The sequence below is a fragment of the Theobroma cacao genome, chromosome 2 (genome assembly GCF_000208745.1).
Source record: "Theobroma cacao cultivar B97-61/B2 chromosome 2, Criollo_cocoa_genome_V2, whole genome shotgun sequence".
Lineage (NCBI taxonomy): Eukaryota > Viridiplantae > Streptophyta > Magnoliopsida > Malvales > Malvaceae > Theobroma > Theobroma cacao.
Genome location: NC_030851.1, coordinates 11,172,390 through 11,197,169, shown reverse-complemented (window position 1 = coordinate 11,197,169; position 24,780 = coordinate 11,172,390). Strand labels below are relative to the sequence as shown.

Sequence of the window (24,780 nt, the reverse complement as noted above, 5' to 3'; positions counted from 1 at the left end):
TTTTTGGCCTGAATTTTAACCTTAAGCCCTCTTCGTTTTCACCCCTCAAACTAAACAATGTTTGAGCATCACTCTTACAAAAAAAAATTGTTTGAGCATCAAAGCTGGAGGCCATAAAAAGACAATTCATTCTTGAAGCCAAAAGCCCAATACAAGGACATATTCTTGCTGAATCATGAATAAACTTTTTAGTATCTGATTCAGTTCTTTCACACCATCACAGCAAAGCGTGGTTGGTATGGGTAGGAGCCCCTAAATAGATACTAAGCACGGTATGAAGTGTTAAATTACATCCCCGTAATCCTACCTGTGGTACCACGAGACATGGTTGTTCCAAAAGAAACAAAAATGAAAAAAGACCTGAAATGCAACAAGGTGAGCCATTAATGTTTACAGTACACAAAGAAGCATTGATGAGGCTCGCCTTGGTTGGGATTGGAGGGTTATATTTAGACACTTCATACCGTGTTTGGGATTTATTCAGTGGCTCCAGCGATATCATTTATATAATGCCTTGGGCTAAGCCATAAAACTTGTAGACTTTATTATCAGTTATGTTTCGTATATTATTGTTATTATGTATAGCTAAAAATAGTAGGAATCCAACCTGCATAAACTTTGTAAATTATGTGCATATTGGCAAAACAATAGTATGTTGGACATTTTCAACAATAATAATGAAAAAATGAAATGAAAAAAGTTCTTTGAATAATTATGATTGCTTAAGAGTTGTGTTTTTACAAATAATTATGTTGGAAAACAAACAATTATATTTGTTAGAAAATAAACAATTGTGACTATTGGAAATAGACAATTGTGTTGTGTCTATTGGAATCGTCACTTAGGCCTATAAATAGACTTTCTTATGGGACAAAAGAAGACACAGAATAGAGAAAACAACAATCTCTCTTTCATTTCTTAATATTCTTCAGATTTTTTTAAGATTATTTAATTATAGAGAAATTTTATATAAGTTACGTAATCTTGTCATACACTGGTGAATGTTCGATAAATTGATTTTATTAGAACAAAACACAAACAATCAATAGACTTCATTGTGTATTTGAAGTTTATACGTCAGTAACTATTTTACACATTATAAGTGGGGACGAATAAAATCTTAAAGAAAATGGCATAGACACATGCCTTGAAGCCATTTCCTAACATTTCCTTATTTTCCAATTATGTGCTCTAATGAAAAAATGAAAGGAAGAAAGTTATTTGAAAACTTATGATTGTTCAAAAGTTATGTTTGTTCACATAATTATGTTGAAAAACAAACAATTATGTTTGTTGGAAAATAAACAATTATAATTGTTGGAAATAAACAGTTGTGTTGCATTTATTGAAATAGTCATTTAGGCTTATAAATAGACTTTCTTCTGGGACAAAAGAAGACACAAAATAAAAAACGCAACAATCTCTCATTGCTTTCTCAATATTCTCCATATTTGTTTTATATCATTTTGTTGCAGAGAAATCTTATAAATTTAGGTAATCTTGTCATACACCAGTGGATGCTCAATGGATTGATTTCATCAATGCAAAACACAATCAATCACTAGGCTTCATTGTATTTTCGAGGTTTATATATCAATAACTATTTTGTACATTATAAGTGAGGGCGAATAAAACCTTAAAGGAAGTGGCATAGATACACGCCTTGAAGCCATTTTTTAACATTTCCTTACTTCTCAATCATGTATTCTAACAATCTTAAGGTTTTATTTCGTTTCAACAATAATTGTTGTAAGTGAACACTAAGGGAATTGGCTTTTGATTTTTATGAAATTGGACCGAGTTGATGTTGACAAAGAAAATAGTAAAATGATTCCTCATCGAATTACAAGATAAGTTTTCTTTCCTTACTTGATATGCTTGATATTGTATGTGATATGCATGAAAAACGTATGTTAGTTGGAAAGAAAGATATTGTTATATTTATATACGATCTTGATAAAGATAAGGTTATTGTTATGTTTTCTATAATTGACAAACTTCCCCCCTCATGGAGAAATATTAAAAAATTTCTAAAGTATAAGAAAGAGTAAATGCCTCTTGAGGATCTTGGTAATCATGTTGAATAAAAAAAGATTGTTGCAACCAAGATGAAGTCACAAACAAGATCAGAAAGATAAAGGTTCTAAAGAAAAGCATCTTGTGTTGGAAAAAGTCCATGTGATAGAAGACAAACCATCAAGATCCATGTGATATGTGGGCATATGGCATTCCTATTATACATTAAATTATAATGATGCCAATATGTAAATACCATCAAGGTCTATGTGATGGAAGACACAAGGTGTGGGCATGTAATACTCATATTATACATGAAGGTATAATGGTGTTAATATGTAAATATAACATCTTGATAAATGGTGCATTCATATTTTATCATCGAAGGTATAAAAGTGCAAAATAGATATTCTATATCTTTGACATGGCATTCCTATTGTGTAATAAAAGCACAATGATTCTTATGTGAACATATGCCTTGATGCGTTATTTGAAATTTCAATTGTACATTAAGGTAAAATATTGTCAATTGAGAAAGAAAGGAATGTGTGTAAGCTTGTAAAGTCCTTGTATAGATTAAAACAAATGCCTAAATGATAGCATCAAAATTTTTGATGAGATTGTGCTAGCTAATGGCTACAAGATAATCAATCAAATAAATGTATGTATAATAAGTTCCATAATGGTAAAAGTGTCATAATTTGCTTATATGTGAATGATATGCTAATATTTGGTACCAATTTGGAACAAATGGAAGACACAAAAAGGTTCTTGTCAAAGAAGTTTGACATGAAATATATGGGTGTGATAGATATTTTTCTTAATATAAAAATAATGAGAGACAATGATGGCATAACATTGTCTCAATCTCATTACTTTCAAAAGATTGTAATGAAGTATGGTAAGTCAGATTGTATACCAATGTCTACACCTTATGATTCTAATCTAAGGCTGGTACCCAACAAAGACAAGCCAATAGCACAAGTAGAATATGTAAAGGTAATTGGATGTCTAATGTATGCAATGACATGTACAAAGCCAGATATAGCATTTGTTGTTAAGAAATTAAGTCAGTACACAAGTAATCCAAGTAACTTGCATTGACAAGCAATAAAAAGAGTACTTAGGTACTTAAAGAAGACTCAATAATGGTCTTTGTTATAATGGATATCCATCAATGCTAGAAGGATATTCAGATGTTAATTGGATTACAAGTTTGGAAGATCATGTTCTTACTAGCAAATGGATTTTCATCTTGATAGGCGTGCCATGTCTTAGGGGTCTAAAAAACAAACATGTATAACAGATTTCACCATAGTAGTCAAATTCATTGCATTGGTTGCTATTACCAAAGAAGTCGAATGGCTAAGAAATTTACTCTGCAGTATACCTTTATGGCCTAAACCAATTTTTTAGTTTCTTTCTGTTGTGATAGTGAAGCAACTCTATTAAGAACGTATAATCAAGTGTACAATAGAAAGTCTAGACATATTGAATTGAGATATAGTTATGTTCGACAACTAATTTCAAATAGAGTGATCACTATAACTTTTATGAGGTTTAGTGAAAACTTGGTAGATCCTTTAACGAAAAGTCTTGCTAGAAATCTTATAAATAAGACCTCAAAAGGGATGAAGCTTAAGCTCAAAAATTAAAATTCACCCATGGTGGAAACTTGACTCAGCACTTGGTACAACGTCAAGTCTTAAGTTTAGTGAGACAAAGTACACCATATATGTATGTGGCTGCTAGCACTATAATATGATATATAATATTTCATCTCAAGTAAAGTGCTAAGGTACCCGTAATGGTGAAAAAAGGATGAGTTATATACTCTTATAAACCCATAACATAAATTTGTTAAAATGCTTTAGTTACGAAGACATTCTTGATAGGATCTATTTATGTGAGTCTGAAGTGTGGTCGTTTTTACGAGCTCAAGAACTTGGCTCTAACCACACTCATGTAAAGAGGATACTGATACATGGCCATAAAAGCGTCACTGGATACTATACATTCATTAATGTTGAAATCATTTTGTGAGAACTGTTTGGTTAACCAAATGGAATTGCTGGTTCAAAGCATAGTCTACTATGCAATTTCGGTTAGCTTTAACATATTTCACTAAACGAAGGTTCAATCAGAATACACATTCATTTATGCAATCAATTTCCAAGATTATCAAAATTTTGGATTATTTTGAAAATAGTGGGGGATTATTCAACATTTTCAACAATAATAATGGAAAAATGAAAGGAAAAAAGTTCTTTAAACAATTATGATTGTTCAAGAGTTATGTTTGTTCAATTTGTTGGAAAATACACAATTGTGACTATTGGAAATGGGCAATTGTGTCTATTTGAAACAAACACAATTATCTGTTGGAATAGTAACTTAGATTTAAAAATAGACTTTCTGTTGGAACAATCACTTAGGCCTATAAATAAACTTTCTGTTGGGACAAAAAAGACACAAAATAGAGAAAACAACAATCTCTCCTTCCTTTCTCAATATTCTTCAGATTTCTTCTATATAATTTTGTTGTAAAGAAATCTTATAGAAATTAAATAATTTTGTCATACATCGGTGGATGCTCTGTGGATTAATTTTGTCAGTGCAAAACACAGTCAATCACTGTTCTTCATTATATCTTTGAAGTTTATATGTCAATAACTCTTTTACATATTATAAGTAGGAGCAAATAAAACCTTGAAGAAAGTGTCACTTCTTAACATTTTTTTATTTTTTAGTTATGTATTCTAACAGAGTGGCATCTCATGGTCACTTTTGCTAGAATTTAAGAGTTTAACCTTTCCTTCTTGTCAAAAAAAAAACAAAAGTTTATTCCATGTGTACTTTTCTTTTATATTGTCAGTTGGCCACTGTATCTTTGATGTAAAAGATTCACTTTCACTTACACGAGTAATTAGGAACAAAACAAAATGTCTAGCTAAACAACTAAATTAGTTTGACAAGGTTAAAAATCTTGCTAAAAAGAAAAGATCACCCATAATGAAAGGTATGGATTATGAACACACTATACACACGAATGAGTAAGCAAATTACAATTGAATTTTTCAAGCTCGTTATAATTTCCTTTTAATTTTTATTAAGGAATTAATCAACTGGAATTTGATCACGTTTATAAGCTTACTTGATTTTTTTGTGCAGAATAAAGCAAGTCAATCATTTTACTTGAATGTGCAAAAAAACATAGATAGTTAGGAACTAAATGCATAGCTGAGAAGAAAAATGCATTAAGGAACTAAATGCACATGCAAACAAGGAAAGAGGAAAAAATAAAAAAGAAAAGAAAAGAAAGGAGAACATTGAAACGACACGCTTTGGAAGTCCAGAGAGCGTGGGAAAGTAGCCGTTAGAAAGACACCTCATGCACCAAATTGTCACTAACCTGACCGTTAGAACACCTTCCCCAAAATTCAAAAAAAATTCGACCGTTGCGCTACTCCAACGTTTAACGCCAATCTTCCTCTGCTTTCCTTCATTTACCACTAAATCACATCTTCCGATATCTTAAACCGGAAACCAAAATCCAGAGACATTCCGATTCGATTTCTCTCTCATCAATCCCCCACCCCCCTAACCCTCCAAGAAGAAAATAAAAATTAAATCTCTCTGTTTTGAATCCGATGGATGAATCAAGTGGGACGATGATCGACGAGTTATACGAGTTCTCGGCGCCGCGTTTCTTCGACTTCCTAAGAGGGGAGTCGGAAGAAGATACGGGCAAAGCAGAGCTCTGGTTCGAAACCGCCTTAAGCTACGCCCCTTCTCGTATGTTCTTTCCCTTTTTGCCTTCCTCTTTCTTTCTTTTTTCTTTATTTCTTAACTGCAAAATTAATAGAATTAAGTACTCTTCAAAGAATATATTCCTTGAATCATTTCTTTTCTCTGTAACTGAATCATTTTTGTCGGCGGTTCTTGATTTTCTTGGAATTTTAGGTTTTTTAGTGTATTTCATTATTGATTAGTAAATTGTGATTCCCGATTTTAACTATCTATTACTGAATCGTGTTCCAAAATTGTAGGGCTTGAGGACCTCGTAATTAGGGGAAAAGGGAAAAAAATTTTACCATATAATTCGAGTATGGTTATTTCCACTATTACTGAATCCCGTTCTCCCACATCTTTTCAAATGGTCGAATAGGTCACTGTTGAATGATGGTTTCATCGAGGAATGATTTGTGTTGGGTTGCTTAGATAAGATAGCCAAAGAAAGGAAAAGTGATATGAATTGAACTATTCATCATTTCTTCTCTCAAAATATTTACTTAAATGAATTAAGCACAACCTAATTAGGTTAATCTTCAAGGATTTGAAGTTCAAATTTAATCATGGAGTTTAATTCAGTTTCCATATATTATCTGCAACCAAGCAAAACTGTTGCATTTTCTATCAAGGAGAAAACTGGAGATTTCATTTCCTTTTGGTTTATTTCCATAATGCAGCTTTTATGGCTAGAATCAAGGCTGGTAATAGATCCTTTCAAGTGGAAAGTCTCTGCAATTTTAGTGAAGCGGATCAAATGCAGAAGGTGGAATTACTTTATCCTTACTAAATTCAATAGCTTATAAAGCAATTTCTCTCACTCAATTTGGTCATGGTGAATGTACTATTGCTGCAGGCTTCGGAATCATCAGAAGAAAAAGCTCCCAACAGTACCTCAGAAGAAAAAGCTCAATTCGAGCCCGTGCCTGATAAAGTGAAGGAAGATGACGTTAAACCCTCAGAGGCAAGGGTTGAAATCAGTCAAATTGTCACTCAGGTAATTAGCGAATTTTTTTTTTATTCATTATCTTACAGATTATTCTTCTGTTTTCTCATGGGCATAACTGTGCCGCAGATTGCTAATGATAATAAAGACAAGGAAAAATTAGGGACTGTATGTGGTCAAGAGAATGGAAGGTATCTTTGGATTTTGCATATTGTCAATACTGATGAAGTTCCATTTATTCTCGGATTCTCATAATTGTATTTTTCGTTCTTTTCTGTTGATTTTTCAGTGCCCTGGCCAAAAAAGTGCCTTCTACTGTAACTGGTGATAAAGAGAAGAGCAAATCTTCTGTGCAAGTAGAAGTTGAAGCTTACACCCCTAAACCATTGATGAATATTCAGAAAAAACTGGTGAGTGACCAGAAGAAGCACCAGACAGCTAAAAAGATCGCTAGCATGGTACGGAATCCATCTGCCTTGAAGCCAAAAAACCAGTTACAGGGCAGTACTGGAACTCCCAATTTGGCTCAAGAAAACCAAGCCGTTAAACGTCAGAAACTAGACGGAGGGAGATCTAGACAGGTATCTTATATGCTCTCGTCCTTTTGCATGTTAACTACAGTTGTTTTGTAATTTTTATCTGAAGTTTTGTCACTTTGTTGCTACCCTTCTATATCTCAGATCCTAAATGTAAAACCCCACAATTTTCCCCATAAGTCAAAACTTGGTATTACCAGTGGCAGTTCCAACTTGTGCTCTTCTACTGCTAAAACTTCTAACAAATTGGAAAGAAAGGTGTGTTTCTCTGTGCTAAGTTGCTTCATTGCATTTTTTCACTAACAATTGTGAGTTGGTGTTAAACAATCGGTTTATTTCCCTTGAAGGTTTATGTTCGAGAACCAGCAGCACCTTTTGTTTCAATGGCAGAAATGATGAAAAAATTTCAATCAAGTACCAGAGATTTGTCGCTTCCTCAAAGCTCTCTGTCACATGTAAATAAGATACCTGGCTCCAACATGGATTTGGTTGTTTAATTCTTTTCAGTTCCTTTTTCTTCTTTCACAAAATTCCCTATGATTAATCAGGATGATGCTATTTCTGCTCAGATGAAACCTATCAAATTGACAAGGCCCAAAGAACCTGAATTCGAAACAGCGCAAAGAGTGCGCTCGGTAAGAGTGAAGAGTACCGCGGAGCTTGAAGAAGAAATGATGGCTAAAGTTCCAAAGTTCAAAGCAAGACCATTGAACAGAAAGGTGCCTAATGCTTATCCCATCTATGATTTCCAGCTTTTATTTGGTTTTTCTGAATCGAACTGATCTTTCTTTGTTCTTTACAGTTAAAGATATTTATAATAAGTTGTAAACTAATTTGTTTTCCATTTCCTTCTCTCGTGCAGATTTTTGAAGCTCCAACACTACCTGCATTACCAAGAAGTACTCCAAAGCCTCCAGAATTTCAGGTAAATAGGTGGCAGCATGAGATGAAAACTTGAAGACAGTCTTTGCTAATCAGACTAAAAAAGTTTATTTGTTTCAGGAATTTCATTTTAAGACAATGGAAAGAGCCTATCAGGATGCGGAGACTTCTTCAGTAGCTTCAACAGAGGTTTATCGTCAGGTTTGGAGAACTATATCTTACATTTGATTCACTTTCTTTTGGAGACCCTGAACACTTACCTTTCTCTCGCTTTTTTCCTCATTCCTTTTTGGTTCACTACTTTCTGTAACAGAATAATCAGTGGAAACCTCATCTCACAGAACCTAAAACACCTGTACTTCAAACATCGTTAAGGGCGCGGCCTCCAAAGGTCAAAAGTTCTATTGAACTTGAACAGGATGAACTTGAAAAAGCACCTAAATTTAAGGCAAGGCCATTGAATAAAAAGGTACTCTCTCGATCACATCAATTCTGCTCGGTATCTAGCAACCAAAACCTTCAGTAATACTAATTTTTGCTTGTGTAGATATTTGAAAGCAAAGGAGAATTGGGTATCTTCTGTAATGCAAAGAAACAAGTGACTATACCTCAAGAATTCCATTTTGCGACAAACGAGAGGATACCACCACCAGCAGTTACTGATTTATTTGAAAAGGTAGTTGTACAAACGCACCAGTTATTTATTCTACTGGTCCTAGCACATAAAATGCAAACATATAGCATGTATGATAGATACCTCTCTACTAGTACTCATTACATTTTTTTGTTATCCTTTACAGCTTTCTCTGAAGTCAGAACCTAGCCACGATCCAATTCCAAGAAACACCATTCTCAATCCATTCCATCTCCAAACAGAGGTATTCTTGTTTTTTTCATTCTCTTCAGGATGGTATAATACTAGAAAAAATGGAGAGTTGTGCTTTAACAAGTCCCAAATGGACGTACTTCAGGAAAGAGGAGCTGAGAAAGAAAGGAAGTTTGTAATGGAAATTATAGAGAAGCGATATGAAGAGGAAAGAGCCAGGGTTCCCAAGGCTAACCCATATCCTTACACGACTGACTACCCTGTGGTATGTTGGTTTCTTTCATGTCTCATTTCAATGCTTTAGTTACACATAATTATAGAGAATTGAGTTAATGGTGATAATTGTGCAGATTCCTCCAAAACCAGAACCTAAGCATTGTACAAAACCAGAACCCTTCCAACTGGAGAGTCTGGTGAGGCATGAGGAGGAGATGCAAAGGGAGATGGAAGAAAGACAGAAAAAGGAGAAAGAAGAAGCCCAAAAATTAATCTTCAAGGCCCAGCCAATTGTGAAAGAGTAAGAGTGATCCACAATTTGTGATTTGTATTTATAAAGTTAAAAGAAACCTTGTAAATTAATCCTTTCAATTTCTTGCAGGGACCCAATTCCTGTTCCAGAGAAAGTTCGCAAGCCTCTGACACAAGTGCAGGAATTCAATCTCCATGTTGATCATAGAGCGGTGGATAGAGCAGAATTCGATCAAAAAGTAATTCCCAGCTTAATTGGATCAATAAAATAAGCCTCTCTTGTATTGCCACATGATAATCATTCTCATTAAGGATTCCTTTTTTACAGATTAAAGAGAAAGAAATGATGTACAAGAGATACAGAGAGGAGAGTGAGGCTGCTAGGATGGTATGCATGCGCACACATAATCTTCTGTCCTACATTATATAGTGTCTGTCTTGAGAATTATAACAACATTATTCTATATATCGGCAGATCGAGGAAGAGAAGGCATTGAAGCAATTGAGAAGGACGATGGTTCCCCATGCTAGGCCCCTTCCCAAGTTTGACCATCCTTTCTGCCCACAAAAGTAAGACTAGTAGTATTGCAGCATTCTTGTTTGGCTGGCGAGTATCCTGAATTGATTATTTTAATGTGTGTATGTATGGATGATAACATTGGCCAGGTCTTCCAAGGAAACAACAAAACCGAAATTACCAAATCTACGTGTTCTCCAAAGAAAAGAAAGGAGGAAAATGATGATGACGGCTGCTGCAACTTCCAGTCCCGCCACGCTTATGAGATGAGGATTGTTTGGTTGATGGACAAGGCTGCGTGTGTGTGCGTTCAAGAACTTTTGAACCCCTGTGAAACCACCATTATTAAACTTTTGCAGGTTACACTTTTTGAACCCGTGTAAAATTTCCGTATTAAAAGCAAAAAGGTCAAAACAATCAATTCTTTGTATCATTTATTCCATTAGACTCCAGAAATGTAACGTGTTCTACTTGGAAGGAATGTTCTACAGACAAATTGCATGTTGCATATTCTTCAAACAAATTGCACCGCAACTTGTTTACTCATATTGAAAATAATTGTTGAAAGAGATATATCTCACAATCAAAGCAGGTTAAGCAAATTGTATGGAAACATGTATATAGCCCGTGTTAGCAATCTGAAGACAGTTACTGTTCCCTTTTTGTTTTATCATCAAACAATTTAAACTAAATTTTCCTATACATAATAATAAAACTGTTACTTCTACCATCCTCGGAAATCTCAACTCCATTATCCTAAATTCTACTTCACCCAAGAAGGCAGCAACTCAAACAATGCTTCCATCAAACGACCAGACACCTCTCGCTCTGTATATTTACATACAACTCATCTATGAATTATCAAGCCAACGTTGGCACAAATTTGCTAGCTAGTTTGCTTCTGCCGATATGCTAGAATCTGAAACACCAGAGGAAACAAAATAATGATATTCAGACTTGATTTTATTCAAAAACAGTTAACATTCTTCACAAATAATAATATAGACAGAAATGATTGTGACCCCTTAATTTAAGAATACTACATATGGATATGATTAGGAGCTATTCTCATATAAAGCTTGAAGAATGCTACAAGACAGAGATAATATCAAATACCAACAAATGTACTAACCAAATGATTTCTTCCAGAACTGCTCTTGACTTTGAGCCCTGCCAAAGTTTCTTGACCTTCCAAAATTTGTAGCGCATCCTCTGAGGTCAAAGGAGTTGGGATGGAGTGGTTGTCATCAGTGTTGTATTGTCCCTTTACCATTAGTATTTCTACTTCTTCAGCTCGCAATGGTGTCTGGAGAGCAATGTACTGTGCAACATAATCACTATAATTTTTAGACAGGCATCATAGAAGTTGAAGCCTACTAAGGAAAAACATAAATGATAGATCCTTAGAAATAAGGGAAAAAAGGGTTGGAAGAGCAGTATAACATCAAAAATGCATCCAGCATACAAATAAGTTAAAAATTGAATGAGTTAAATTCACGTCAGAATCTTAAGTGGATCCAAACCTTACCTATATGGGCACAGCAATTCAAACCCTATGTATTAAGGTGACTGGGTTGGATTTGCGTCAATTGAAATCAGTTGCTCTCACATCAGAAATTAAATGGAAGCCGAAAGCAACTCAAACACTATGTAAGGTGACTGGGTTGGATTGGGTCATGTGAAATCAGATTTTGCCCAATTTACATGCCACTATCTTTCTATATAATTCATTATACCCATTCAACCAATGCAAGTCAGCATTTGGAGAATGTCAAGGCTCATTAAAAAAGGTCATTTTCCTAGCATCTACCTTCAGCTACACAAAGATTGAGACAGTCTACATATTAAGCTGGTGGGAAAGAAATCTCACTTCGCATAGCTGCTTAACTGACAGACTGGGCCGACAACAAAGGTAGGGTTGCTGCAAACTGGATGTACTGTGTTCATCCACAGATATAAGCTTGAGATGAACATCCAACTGCAGGCAAAGAATATGCTTTAGTTATACAAAATGTGGAACTGCATACAGAATGGGGAAGGAGAAAAGGGAAAAATGAAAAAGAAAAGGGGGTGGGAGGGCAGAGAGCACAGAGAGAACAATCCCATAGCAATAGTGGCAGCTTAATACCAGTGATTGACCTAATCAGAAATCATAAACTAATAAAGAGTCCAACAATGTCCTATCATACCTCATCATTGCTTTCCTCCAAGCTCCGCAGGTACTCTACCAGTCTGCTTAAGCGAGCACGAGAACTCTTGCCACTGCCACCGCCAGAATTTCCATGTCGAGTGTGACTCCGAGCACCACCTGCCCCCCAAGCAAGCTTGTCTGTGTTCCAGACAAGCCCAGGAGAAATTCCTCTGCTGTCTCTAGACACCTCTGTATCATTTTCAACACAGCCACCATCTGAGTTTACCACTGATGAAGAAGGCTGGGATGGCCGAATTCCAGCCCGTCTTTTGCGCCTTCTCTGCCTCACTTCTGTGCAGCGCTCATCAGTGGAAGATGAATCTCTGCCTCCATTGTCATCATTTTCATCCTCATTGTCTTCAGATCCTTGATGCTCAGCCCCTCGAGAGTTCCGTCTCCTACGTGGATGAGTACTCCGATGATTGCGTTGTGACCTAGTCATAAAGCCACCTGTGCTCTCTTTACCAAGACTACGTCGTTTAACGAGTGCTTCTGATTGTCTCTGAAATATTTGGGCAATTGATGCTTGAATCTGGACGACAAAACATTGGGACAACCATTTGGAAGAACAGAGAATATGTGTCAAGGTCTTGAGCTTATAATAGTCCAATGATAATTCTCAGAACGAAGCTGTGAAGAGGGAAAAAAGGGTACCAAGCAATCATCATTTAACAGTCTATCCAGGTCACTATCTAGGACAAGGAATTGAGTTCTTCCATTTTTGGTATGATATCCCAGATCAAAGTCAAAAAGACAAATTGCAACAATAACACTTGTATCTGCTTTAATAATTATACAATTGCATAAATGAATGCACATAATGCAAGTAACATCAGGAAATTCATGTTAAGCATGTTTCAAGCCAACTGTATGAACAGAAATCACCACCACTATCTTCCAGGACTCTTATGTAGATCTAGAACATAGGATGATTGACCATAACCATGAACACAAGCACAGTAGTGAAAAATAAATGCATGTAGTAACAAAAGTACAATATATCTGACCTGCTTATTGCGAGTCCTTTCTTCTTCATGAAAAGCCAATTCCTAAGACCAAATGCACAGTACCAGTATTTGATTAGCAAGATCATGATGTAAGAAAGTGATAGCAGCATGAATAAAAAAAATACCTACTGAGCAAGCAAAAAGTAGAGAAAGGAAAGAACGTATACCTCCTCTTCATACTTATCAATATCTGGATATAAAGCTGCAATTAATGCATCATAGTTTGGATCATCTCTGAGAGAACGTCGACTTGCACAATGTGTACGGCAAGCCGGACACTCATTGTTCCTGCAATCAAAATCAAGTAAGCAATTTTGATTCTATGAGTCATCTATCCATAAAATTTTCAAACATTTACAAAATTAACCCAAACAAAGGCAAGACAGTAACAATCCATTTATAACATACCCCAGTCGCATTGATTTGTCAATGCATTCTCTGCAAAAACGATGCAGACATTCCATTACAGTTCTTGTTTTCTTTATGATTCCTGTACACACAAAAAGAATAAATAATGGTCTTCTACCAGATTAATGTCCCGCTATGGATGATAGGAAAATCTGACTGAGCTAACTAATCACATGAGGGTGTCAGAGCTTGCTTCTGATCAAATTCCAGAGCTAGCTAACAAACTGCAATGCACTATAAATACCTCAAGCAATAACCAATGGGATAACTGCTGATTACATAACAGCAAGATTAACAGTAGACTAACAAGCATACCCTGATGCAATCAGATATAGCAAACATCTGTTTCCTGTATGTGTCTCCATAATTAAGTATAAGCAGAACATCCATATTACATGTGTGAATACAAATACTATAGAATTACCCTTTCATGGTTTTTCCTTCAGAGAAATCATCTTTGTATATTTATATATATTCAACTAAATTCTGTTCTATAGACATGATAGGTCTAAAATATGACTAACCAACCTCCCCAGCTACAATTTACCTATCCCAAAAAGTCCCCAAATTGATAAGTGCTTTAATAATACATGCTCATATGATCTAAATTATCTGCATTTCTTAAGTAATCACTTCTCGTATTTCACTAAGGCTACATTTGTTTTGCAGTAAAATGTTTTCGAAAAAACATTTTCAGGAGCTAAGGCTGTTTGGAAGACTGAAAACAAAATCAAAATGGAAAACATTTTACAGGTCAACGGGAAAAAGACCCGTTGACCCCCGTAAATTGTCTTATGCCTTGAAAGGGAGCAAGACAATTTCCAAAAAACAAGCTCCCTCTCTGTCCCGACCTTCTTCTTCCTCTCCCCTCCTTGTGTCGCAACCCTCCCTGTCCCAATCCATTTTCTCTCCCACTTGATCTGCTACTTCTCATTCCTCCTCCCACCATTGACGGCAGCATCACAAGTCGTCTTGACCAGCAACCTTTCCTTTGTTTCCTTCTTTCCTCTCTTTCTTTCTTTCTTACTCCTTTTTGGCTATCAAAACTCTCTCTCTCTCTCTCTCCTATTGCAGAGGCCACCAGTGGCCTGAACCTCCCACTCTCTTTACTTTCCTCTTTTCTTTCTTTATCTTCCTTTTCTTTTCCTCTTTTTCCTTTCTTTTTCTCAAAAGAAAACTCCTTTTTCTTTCAATAACCTTCCCCTCTCAAGATCTGTTGTCGGTTTGAAGAGCTTGGTACAAAAATTCAAAGCCAACCACAAATACTTCAATGAGCAGTACTATCTACCCAAAGAGCAGATCTCTAATTTTTAGATCCCAAGATTCAAGTTATCATATCAGTTTGAGGCTTAGAGACTAGTTTACTATAGTTAATCCCTCAAAAATAAGTTTTTTTTATCATGTACGTAATTTGAGCAATCTTTCCTTTTTTTTTTTTTCCTATTGCATTTGGATAATATTTGTTGAGTTTAATTAAATTGGTAAGGTTTTTTTTTTTTGAAAATGAATAGTGGAAAATATTTTTCATAAGACGATCCAAACAACAGAAAATATTTTGAACAGTTTATCCAAACAGCAGAAAATATTAGATTTTCCCACATATAAAAAATTTTCCTTCAACAAGTTATTTTACGATTACCAAACGAACCCTAAAAACCATGTTATAGAATTTAGATTTACATAACATCAAAATCCCTTTCTCCTAATCCATTGAAAACATCAATAGAAAGACATGACCTGAATTTAAGCACCCTGAGTCAACAATCTTCATTTATCTTTCTTCTTATCTTCTCAACTTTAGATCTTTTAAGGAGAATCCAGATAAACAACTTTCTCCCTGGTTTTCTATATTAATTTATAGGTACTTGCCCACTCATGGTTAGAAAACTTCTTAAAATTTCATTAATTTTAGACTAAATCTTCTAATAGCATTAAGCAGAACAGTGACAATACTTTCCAACTCAAGCGATGTCAGAAGGAAAAATGAAATGACCATTATGCCTGATAGAATATTCAGCAAAGCATAACTCTATTCGAAGAAAAGGGACGGGAGGGATCTATCATTTGGGAATGAAATTTAAACAATCATGTTTAAAGTCACATTCAGTTATGTACAATTAAACTTTATATTTCATTGTAGGACACATTCAAATTAGATTGTGGATTTGTTCTGGTAATTCATCTTTAGTTACACAAAAAGCCTCATTTTAACTTCAGCACAAGCTAGAGAGAGGGGGAAGACAACATTTGAATTGTACAAAAACCAAGCAAAAAAGAAGATCACCATCAGACATTGCAACTGGAAAAATTCAACATGAATCTTAAACATTTAAGAAAGAAACCTCTCTGTTTTACATAGATATCAGGTAAATAAGACACAATTTGTTAATTAATACTACAATATGTGTATAAAACACACAACAATCAATTTGCCTCTTGCCCTTGTGATGGTTTATATGATTTTGAAAAGCAAAATTGAATAACAATGTATGCTCACAATAAAGATTTATGCTAATAGGATTCAAACTTTTAAAAAGGTCATGGGTTTGACCTCCACAGTATGTAAACAAATACAATATTTTTCATAAAGATACATTACACTCACATTATACATGTATCCCAACTCCTAACCAGACACATTCAATGGAAATACCAGAAGAAAAAATATCGAATGATAGGAAATTGAAGTAAATATTACCTAAACAAATTGGACATTGAACATCTTTGCGAATTTCTGGAAGTTCCACAAAGACAAATCTGGAAGAAAAACATATAATGTTATTAGAACTTTCTATCAAGTCATTTAATAGATATAAGTTGCAATATAAAATTCAGTGCATGTGCTTGAAGCTGGCAGCAAGCATGCCAGCAGAGAAATACATCTATTGCTATCATCAAGATAAGAAAATATTCCAATCAATGTGAAGCAAGTAAATATATGACTACAAGAATATTTGCACTGGATGGGTTTGAAGAGCTGGGTTTACCTACTTTAAAAGGGTAAAATGAATGTTTCCAAGCAATCATATAAGTAAAATGCCATAATGAGCAAGGAAATCCCAAAGTGTCAACTGACACTTTACAATTATTCTGAAAACACTATGAGAAAACAAAAAGAAAAAAGGTGTTATTTTTGTGTGCATCTAGACAGATTAAGGGTGTAAGAAATACAAGCAAGCCCTAAATCTACTCAGTAAAAGAATCCTCACATGTTCTATATATATTAATATATAGTACTTAAACTAACAAAGAAAAGAATGGTCAAATATTATGGTTTGTACATAAGACAACACTCCCTTTCATTGTAAGTTAGTACCCAACCTCTGATTCCTATTGGTGGCTAGAATTGAAAATGGAACACTACTTTTTAAAACCCTACTAGATTGTCTCCACTCTTACTTTCTTTCTTGCTCACAGAGCCATCAGCACCAAATCAATAAAATTGGTAGTAGTATTTTACTGAGATGATATTATTTGAAGAAAATTTAAAAGACCAGGCATGTAGGCACCACCCCAGTACCGCTATATGACTCTGTGACTCACTGCTTAGCAAAGTTAGGCTAGTGACTTATTAAGGTTTTATCAGATTCCATGGAGTTGAACACATATCACATAATGGAACACCAAAAATCAAGGGTGAAATAAGAGGGAAAAAGAACAAAAAATAAATCCAGAATCAAAGATAAAAGTGATTTGGTTTAAAATAAATCAAGCACATTATGGACGGTAGAAGGCAACCAACTACAAGTACACAAGCACATGTTAAGCTAGTATTTCTACAAGTTGGTAACGAGCATGCGAAGTTTTTTACTTGATAAACATAGGACCCTGCACCAATAAAGACAATAACAAGAACAAATTTCAGTATTTTCCAGCTTTATGTGGTTACGAGCATGGACAGCACAGGACACGGATCGTTGACATGCAAAATGCAATCGACTAAACGATGAAGAAATAAATCACAAAACACAATGCCATACAGCGACTAACATAAAAACCCAACAAATAAAACGCATATCCCTTTCTTTTTAACAGCTAAAACCACCCAAAACATAATACAGGCTCCTTAAAAAATAAAGAAAACAAAATCGCAGCACACCCAACTACAAAAGCAGAGCCAAAGCTAATTATGCAGCTAAAACTGGATTCAAAATTTATTAACGACAACAAAGCAAAAGAAAAAATGAAAAAAAAATTATTGGCAGAAAAAGAGAGAGAAAGAGTACTCGGGTTTCTCTTGAGAAGTAGAAGATTGGCTTCCATCAGAATCTGAGAAAACAGAATCCAACAATCGCAATCAACTTCAAAACACGTGTTTCCAACTATGCATCGACCTACATATGAAAATAGTAAAAAGGAAAAGGACGTTACCATCTTCATCTTCTTCATCTTCATCTTCGTTGTCGCCTTGGAGTTGTACTTGGTGGTTTTCGTCATCTGGGTCGTGTTTATGATATTGTTGTTGTTCTTGCTCTTGCTCTGGCTCGGGCTCTTGTTCTTCTTCCAGTTGCGTTGTCTCATCTTCAGGTTTGTGTTGGTCTTCTTCGTTTCGAGATTGCTTGGAGAGGCTTTGGTGATGAAGGCTGGACTCTTCATCGTCGAGATTCTCTGGCAATGACCGCTTCTGGGCTGGCATTGATGCCTTTGCTGTCTCGATTCTCCGCCCTTTTCCTTTTCTACCAGAGACACCCAGCCGAAGAAGAGGAAGACGACCCAGAGATTGTTCAGTTGGTTTTTTTTTTTTTTCTCTTTTTGTATGGGTCGATAAAAAGAAAAAGAAACAGTTGGGGAGAGATTTAGCTACTACTGCCCTTTTCTTTTCTTCTATTTTTTTTTCCTCTCTGTGCCAAGGCTCTAATAATGTTTATATTTAATTAATTAAGAAGAGATCAGAATCAGCTGTTAGAAGAGCACATGTTGGCTCGGTGGGCGGCCTTCTATCTCTATCTCTACTCTTCTCAAATGGCCTGCTTCGGTCATTTTATTCTTTTTCCTTTTCTTTAAAACGATTATAGAGGTTTCTAAAATTAGGGTTAAACCTTTCTATGTTAAAATAAGTTGGCATAATATTTTTAAAAAATTTTAATCATTAAAAAAATTAATTAATTAATTAATTTTTGATTATGTTGAATCTAGTATATATATTTTTATTTTAATCAAATAAATTCTTATAATTAATGATTAATTAACTATTATTATTCAAAATATCAATCGTGATCAAAAATAAAAAAAAGAAAGAAAAAAGAAAAAAAAAAGCATGTTGCATTGGTTTTTTTAACAATTAAGTTTAAATCTATTTTTTTAAATAAAAAATTTTACTATTTAATTCATATTATACATAATTGAGTTGTTTATTTCAAATGACATAATATTTAAAAAAAATCTTTAAACGATTTAGAAAATTTTAAATAAATCTTTAATCTTTTATTACATTTAATTAAGTTTATATATTTTCATTTTTAATTTTTATAACTAATAATTAATTGATTGTCATTAATCAAAATGTACGTTGTCATTCTGTGCTTATTTAACACTGATATGACATTGATGTAAAAAAATAAAAAATATCAAATGACCATATCATCATGTCATGTAATCATCTACTATGACATGTCGATATATATCATGTCAACACCACATTATATAAAATAGCAAATGACATATTAACTAATAATAGTTAATCAATCATTTCAAATTCATTTTATAGAAAAGTAACTAATTTAATATTAGCTCCTTCCTCATATGACTTAACGTTGTGAAGTTTTTTTAATTTTGCCTATTTTCATGATTTTCCATTAGGATATCACTGTTGCCAATTAGAAAAATCTTTTTTTAGTAAATAGTTCTGTATTTTGTTTTTTATTTCATTAAAATGGCAACAACAATAATTACAGAAAAAAAAAAAAAAGGGCAACTATCAATGTGAGGAAGCAATAAGCATGCAATATTCATGAAAACAATATTATCACAAAAGAGAACTAAAAATAAGTGAAACTCATCCTTAAATTTTTAGTTCTTTTTATTAATACCAAAAATACAAATCATGAAAAATGTGGAAAAACGCACTTTTATTTTTCTTTCGGTGTGGAAAATGGGAAAGCACTTTTGAGTTTTGGCAAGCAGCTAGGCACGCATGCAGGCAAAATTATGAAGAAAACAAAATTAAAAGCTATGAATGACGTGGGATCTCATGGCTCATCTGTACATACAGTCCACACTCCGCACCCTATTTTATACTAATCGTTTCAGTCGAACAATTGCTACTACTACGTTGGATGATAGAACCAAAACCCAAAAAGCAGTCCAGGTTTCCTCAACATTAACATGTTGTAACTTTGTTTATGCTACACTAAATTGAAGCGGCAAAAATTGGCCATAGCAGATGCGGCGTGGCCATACTCCAAGCCTGCCCACCTGCCCCTCTGTTGGACTCATAAAAATAGTGATTTTACACAGAAATAATCAGCTTTTTCTTTTCTGTCTTATTAAAGAGACATGGATTAGCTTCTATGATTTGATAACCCAAGACATGCTATTAAGGAATGTTAGAAAGGATTGGAAAGAAAAGTGCATGATGCACTATCTGTCTAGCTATAGCAAACATATACCCAGCAAGTTCTGCAAGCAAAACTGATGGGTGATGGCCGATGGCCGAGTAAAACTAGTCAGACAGTAATCAATTATAGAAAGTCATTCCCAATCATTTCTTTGTTGTGACAAACAGAGACCAAAGCAGATGTAGCAGAGCTGTAGGCATGTTAAATATGATCGTGATTATAACAGGTGGAACTTGGAAGTCATTTCTTGCGATGATAACAATGTAAGCAGTGCCATACGCTCTTACAAGTTACGGCTTACAAGAAACGTGAATAACCGAAATCAGAAACTTAAAAAAACAAAACATGTCAAAAACACACACATGACAGGTAATAACTCCTCCACCTCAAGACAAGCCAAGTGGTTGCTTATACTGGGAAGTTTCCTCCCGTGACATTAAGTTTGCCATGTGTGTTGTTTGACAGCAATATTTACCTTCGTCCTCCTAAAAAAGTAGATATCAGAGGCACATTGAATCATGAGTAACCCTGTCATCTTCTAAATTTCACTTGAAAGTCTTTGCTACTAACTATTAAAATGATTGTGATTATAACAGATGAAACTTGGAAGTCATTTCTTGGGATGATATTCAGGGACCATATGCGCTTCGTTCTTGGCATCTATTCTGAAAACACTGGCACAGAGGACTCTAACTTGGCTGAATTCTATGCTATCCACGAGAGCGACTCTTTGAATGCCATTAGCTGGGTCAACAACCATAATAAAGCTCCGTGGAGGATGAAGAACATCTTGAATGCCCTTGAGGTTTACCTACTCAACAGTGTAGGGATCTCCTTCAACAACATCATACGAGAAGCCCATACCTTGGCAGGCGGATTGGCCAAGGCAGGCGGTGATAAGAGCTTCAAACTTCAGATCCTACTTTCAGAACCATCAGAGAAAGGTGATTAAAATGCTCATTTTCAGTTGGTTATTTCTGGAGTTTATTTGCTCAGTTGATGTCACTGTTTCATTGATGTCTTAAAATGCTTCCATGCTCTGTTTCACTTCACTTTAACTTCAGAACGTAGCAGGCCTCTATCCTTTTGTAGCCTGCTACTATTATTCATGGCATGCTTGATCCCTCTTTTGTAAGTCTCCTCTTGCCAGACCTTTAAGTAATAAAACTATGCCTTTCAAAGAAAAAAAAAATGTACCCGTGAAGGCATCTTTGTCTAAATGAAATAGCAGCATTTCCCTCATTGTTTTCTCCAACACGGGCACCTAACCATATATAGGTAGAACCAGAATCAAGGAATGAGTTTTAGAGTAGAATTACATCTTGTTACATGCCGAATCTAGCTTGCAAAAGAGGAGATAAAGGGAAAAGGAAATCCATACAAAAGAAATTTTACAATCTTAATCATCCCTGACATCTCATACTGCAATGCAGAGTATGGATGCCCATGTCATTTGCTGAATTTGGGGAGGAATACCACAATTCCATCACCATCAGCTGTAAGATTACAGAAATGCATTTGCACTTATATGAGCTTTATATTTACATTGAGTAAGACGAAAGCTAAAAACAAATTTCAACAGCATCTGAAGTTCCTCAAACAATAGAAAATCTCTGGTTGGTAAACCACTAACCCTTCCCTTCATCCTCTTACCAAGAAGAGTTAAGACTGTAGATAATAGAAACAGAATAATTTGCATATAATTACCTTATACTTCTCCCTTAGGCAGGTGTAACCAAATGTTATTAGAAGCACAATCAATCATTCTACTGTAAACCTTGGAATCGGCTACCAGTTCTAGACCATGGAATCAGTTAATAGCAAAATAGTATGAGTGAACAAATATCTGAATTAGTAACAAAGAAGAATAAATGTTCAAGCACTCTTAACAAACTACTAAACATAGATGCAAAATGTATCCATGACTCCATTCTCTTCAAGACAAGTTCATTTTCACATGATTAAAAAAAAAAATCAACTATAATGACAATATATAACATTAAAGGGCATGATGATGGTCAAGGCAGTACATGCAACAATATTCTAACCCAGCAGCATAAATGAGTTATGTAGTTAAGCCATATATTGCATATAGCTAGAGCCATGACTAGCAACTCTTGCACCAATAAATGGATGCCAAACTGCTGTTGCCTCTTCTATTTGACCTATATACAGATCTGCAGTACATATATAATACAGAATGATAATATGACTAGCATTACATCCCTACAATGACAGAAGAGAGAGAGCATATATGCTGCAGAGCAAACAATTAGATCTCATCTGATCTGAAACTGTTCGTACGTGGAAGTTTCTTGAATAGTCAACTTAATCCTTCCCCTATCATCAACCTGCCCACAGATCATATCCTTCAACTGGGTGCCTGTTCCTTTGCGGCCTGAGCCTTCCCCATGAGATTCAGTGGAGTTCTTCCTCCGTCGCTCATTATGCCCAGCCAAACGCCTGCGACAACTTCTTTTGGCTTCATCAAATTCAGAAAGCACGTGGAATCTGCATCAAGTCAGAATAATCAGATAAACTTTTGTAAGAAATGGAAATTCCAATATATTCTCCTCCAATAAATTAGACATCGGAAAATAAAGATAGCATAATCAAATAGCAACAAAGCAAGTATATAGCATGTGACAGAAGAAGTCATCAGGCGGAGGTGCAAGGGTGTGTATGTGTTAGAGAAGAAAGAGTAAAATATCCAAGATATTAGTCAATAAACATGTTTTAATTTTTGGGAAGATGAAAACAAAAATCACTGTAATTGTAGTAAGGAAAAAAAAATCTTAGACATTGCAAGGTGAAAATAGCATCCAAATGCAACAAGCATGTACAAAGTGTGTGGCAGTTACTAAATTTTGAGTGCTTGTGAACTGTGGAGGGGAAGGAAAGAGTGAAAACGAAAGTTGGTATAATGTCCCAGCAATTAATAACCAAGCAAAGGAGGGAAAAAAGAACTTCATAAAATGAATAAAATCAACCTGAAAAGAGAGCAGTAGCAGTAAAATCCAAGATCATAAGCAAAGTAGATCAGACAAGTTAGTGAAATCATCTGAGTACATAGATAGAAAGGCAAAGTCAATGCATATTAAACAATAGACATGGAATATAATCTTCAAACCAGTCATGGATAAAAGAGAATAGCAAATCTACGAATACCAGTTAAATCAAGTTTTATTGCTTTAACGACATGTGTCCTGGTTTTTGCATACTCCTATAAAACAACATTATCCCAAAAATTGACCAAATATTCTGCGACTATTTAAATGAATTAATAAAAAAAAGTAATAGAATCAGAGTACAAGAAAACCAACAGCCTAAAATTGTAACTTGCAAAAGAATTATTCAAGATTTGTTCAACTGTTGTATCCTACCACTCTTTACTCAAAAGAGAATCTTCCTTTACCACTGAGAGTTGAAAAGGGGTGTGACTCTTGCTCAAGAAAAGCTACTGTAAAGCTTTAGCTATTGAGATTAACCTTGTAAATTCTTTTGAAGCAAGCATAAGAAAATTTGCAATTTTCTCGATACAAGTCAAACCAATTCAACTTTATTCAACAAAGCTTTCAAAATTTCCAACTTTTTGGGATCAATTACATGAATCATTAAAATCAGGCAAAATAAAGTTGCAAATTTGCCATAACAAATAAATAATCAATCATTTGACATTAATACTAACCAAAAAAACATGATAAAAAATCCAAAGGAGCAAATAAAAGAGCCGAAACCTGCTACATTGTTGACAAAAGCGCTGCCTAAATCCAGCCACGAGCACAACCTGAGCCTTGGAATGATGTTCACACACTTTATGCCTCCTATGATACTGCTTTGCATCACTCAGATCAGCCGTACAGTTCTCTGCCTGACAACACCTCATAGCACCAGCACCAGTTAACCCCTTCCTCCCAGACCCAGCAGCAGCAGCACTGCCACCAAGGACGACCACATTCTTCCTTTTCTTATCATCATCTTCCATAGACCCACCAAATTGCAGCTCACTCCCATCATCATCAGACTCCATATCTGCCTCCCTTTTCACCCCCTTCCCCATCTTTTGCTTCCCTCTTGCTTCCATCTTTCAACAAAATTAGTAAAACTTTTAACAATAATAAAGAAAGAAAAAATAGTACAAGAAAATATATACGTACGCTACTTACACAAGTACTATCTGTGTGAAGAGAGTGAAAAGAGCAAAAAAGCAAGAAAGAAGGAGAGGAAGCCACAAGTAAGAGAGGCGAGTAAAAGGATGAGAGAAAGAGTGGATGAGTTAGGACCACAAGCTCCATTTTGTTTCCTCTTTGCTGGGTCTTTTATGCGTGTGCTTGGTTGTGCACAGGGGAGGCTGATGAAAATAAGAAATTACTGAGAAAAGTCCTTATTATTTTTTCCATGTGTGCTTATTCTCGTGAATGGTGGGGCCCCGCAGTAGTTATATTATGTTGCAGTAATGAGTGGAAGCGTGATTGGCTGTTAGGTTTGTGTGGTTTGTTCTGCGGCGTCTCAAATTATTCAGGATGACAATCTTCTACGTGTTGCTTTGTCTATTACTACTTTGCATCCGTTATGGAATAATTATTATTTAAAATAATTTTAACTATTAGTCCGTTTGATAATTGAAAAAATTTTTA

At 34.9% G+C, this 24,780-nt stretch overlaps 4 protein-coding genes across 4 annotated transcripts; 2 read left to right on the top strand and 2 right to left on the bottom strand.

Annotated features, from left to right (window-relative positions):
- On the top strand, nucleotides 5,506-10,488 carry LOC18608742 (protein TPX2). The gene is made up of 19 exons (XM_018115988.1): nucleotides 5,506-5,811; nucleotides 6,486-6,571; nucleotides 6,662-6,802; nucleotides 6,881-6,942; nucleotides 7,041-7,332; nucleotides 7,432-7,545; nucleotides 7,635-7,742; nucleotides 7,857-8,006; nucleotides 8,150-8,212; nucleotides 8,290-8,370; nucleotides 8,483-8,638; nucleotides 8,717-8,845; nucleotides 8,970-9,047; nucleotides 9,141-9,260; nucleotides 9,346-9,512; nucleotides 9,594-9,702; nucleotides 9,792-9,851; nucleotides 9,939-10,033; nucleotides 10,130-10,488. The coding sequence occupies exons 1-19, from the start codon at nucleotides 5,667-5,669 to the stop codon at nucleotides 10,248-10,250; spliced, it is 2,277 nt and encodes a 758-aa protein (XP_017971477.1). The 5' UTR covers nucleotides 5,506-5,666; the 3' UTR covers nucleotides 10,251-10,488.
- On the bottom strand, nucleotides 10,539-18,419 carry LOC18608741 (putative E3 ubiquitin-protein ligase RING1a). The gene is made up of 10 exons (XM_007043575.2): nucleotides 17,958-18,419; nucleotides 17,813-17,855; nucleotides 16,285-16,343; nucleotides 13,587-13,668; nucleotides 13,346-13,466; nucleotides 13,179-13,220; nucleotides 12,170-12,703; nucleotides 11,851-11,958; nucleotides 11,113-11,301; nucleotides 10,539-10,899 (listed from the first exon to the last, which is right to left on the bottom strand). The coding sequence occupies exons 1-10, from the start codon at nucleotides 18,220-18,222 to the stop codon at nucleotides 10,867-10,869; spliced, it is 1,476 nt and encodes a 491-aa protein (XP_007043637.2). The 5' UTR covers nucleotides 18,223-18,419; the 3' UTR covers nucleotides 10,539-10,866.
- On the top strand, nucleotides 20,355-22,657 carry LOC18608740. Its single transcript, XM_018116290.1, has 2 exons — nucleotides 20,355-21,087; nucleotides 22,505-22,657. Exons 1-2 carry the CDS (start codon nucleotides 20,721-20,723, stop codon nucleotides 22,543-22,545), a joined length of 408 nt encoding a protein of 135 aa, XP_017971779.1. The 5' UTR covers nucleotides 20,355-20,720; the 3' UTR covers nucleotides 22,546-22,657.
- LOC18608739 (squamosa promoter-binding-like protein 3) lies at nucleotides 22,047-24,494 on the bottom strand. The gene is made up of 3 exons (XM_007043573.2): nucleotides 24,310-24,494; nucleotides 23,881-24,227; nucleotides 22,047-22,654 (listed from the first exon to the last, which is right to left on the bottom strand). The coding sequence occupies exons 1-3, from the start codon at nucleotides 24,436-24,438 to the stop codon at nucleotides 22,423-22,425; spliced, it is 708 nt and encodes a 235-aa protein (XP_007043635.2). The 5' UTR covers nucleotides 24,439-24,494; the 3' UTR covers nucleotides 22,047-22,422.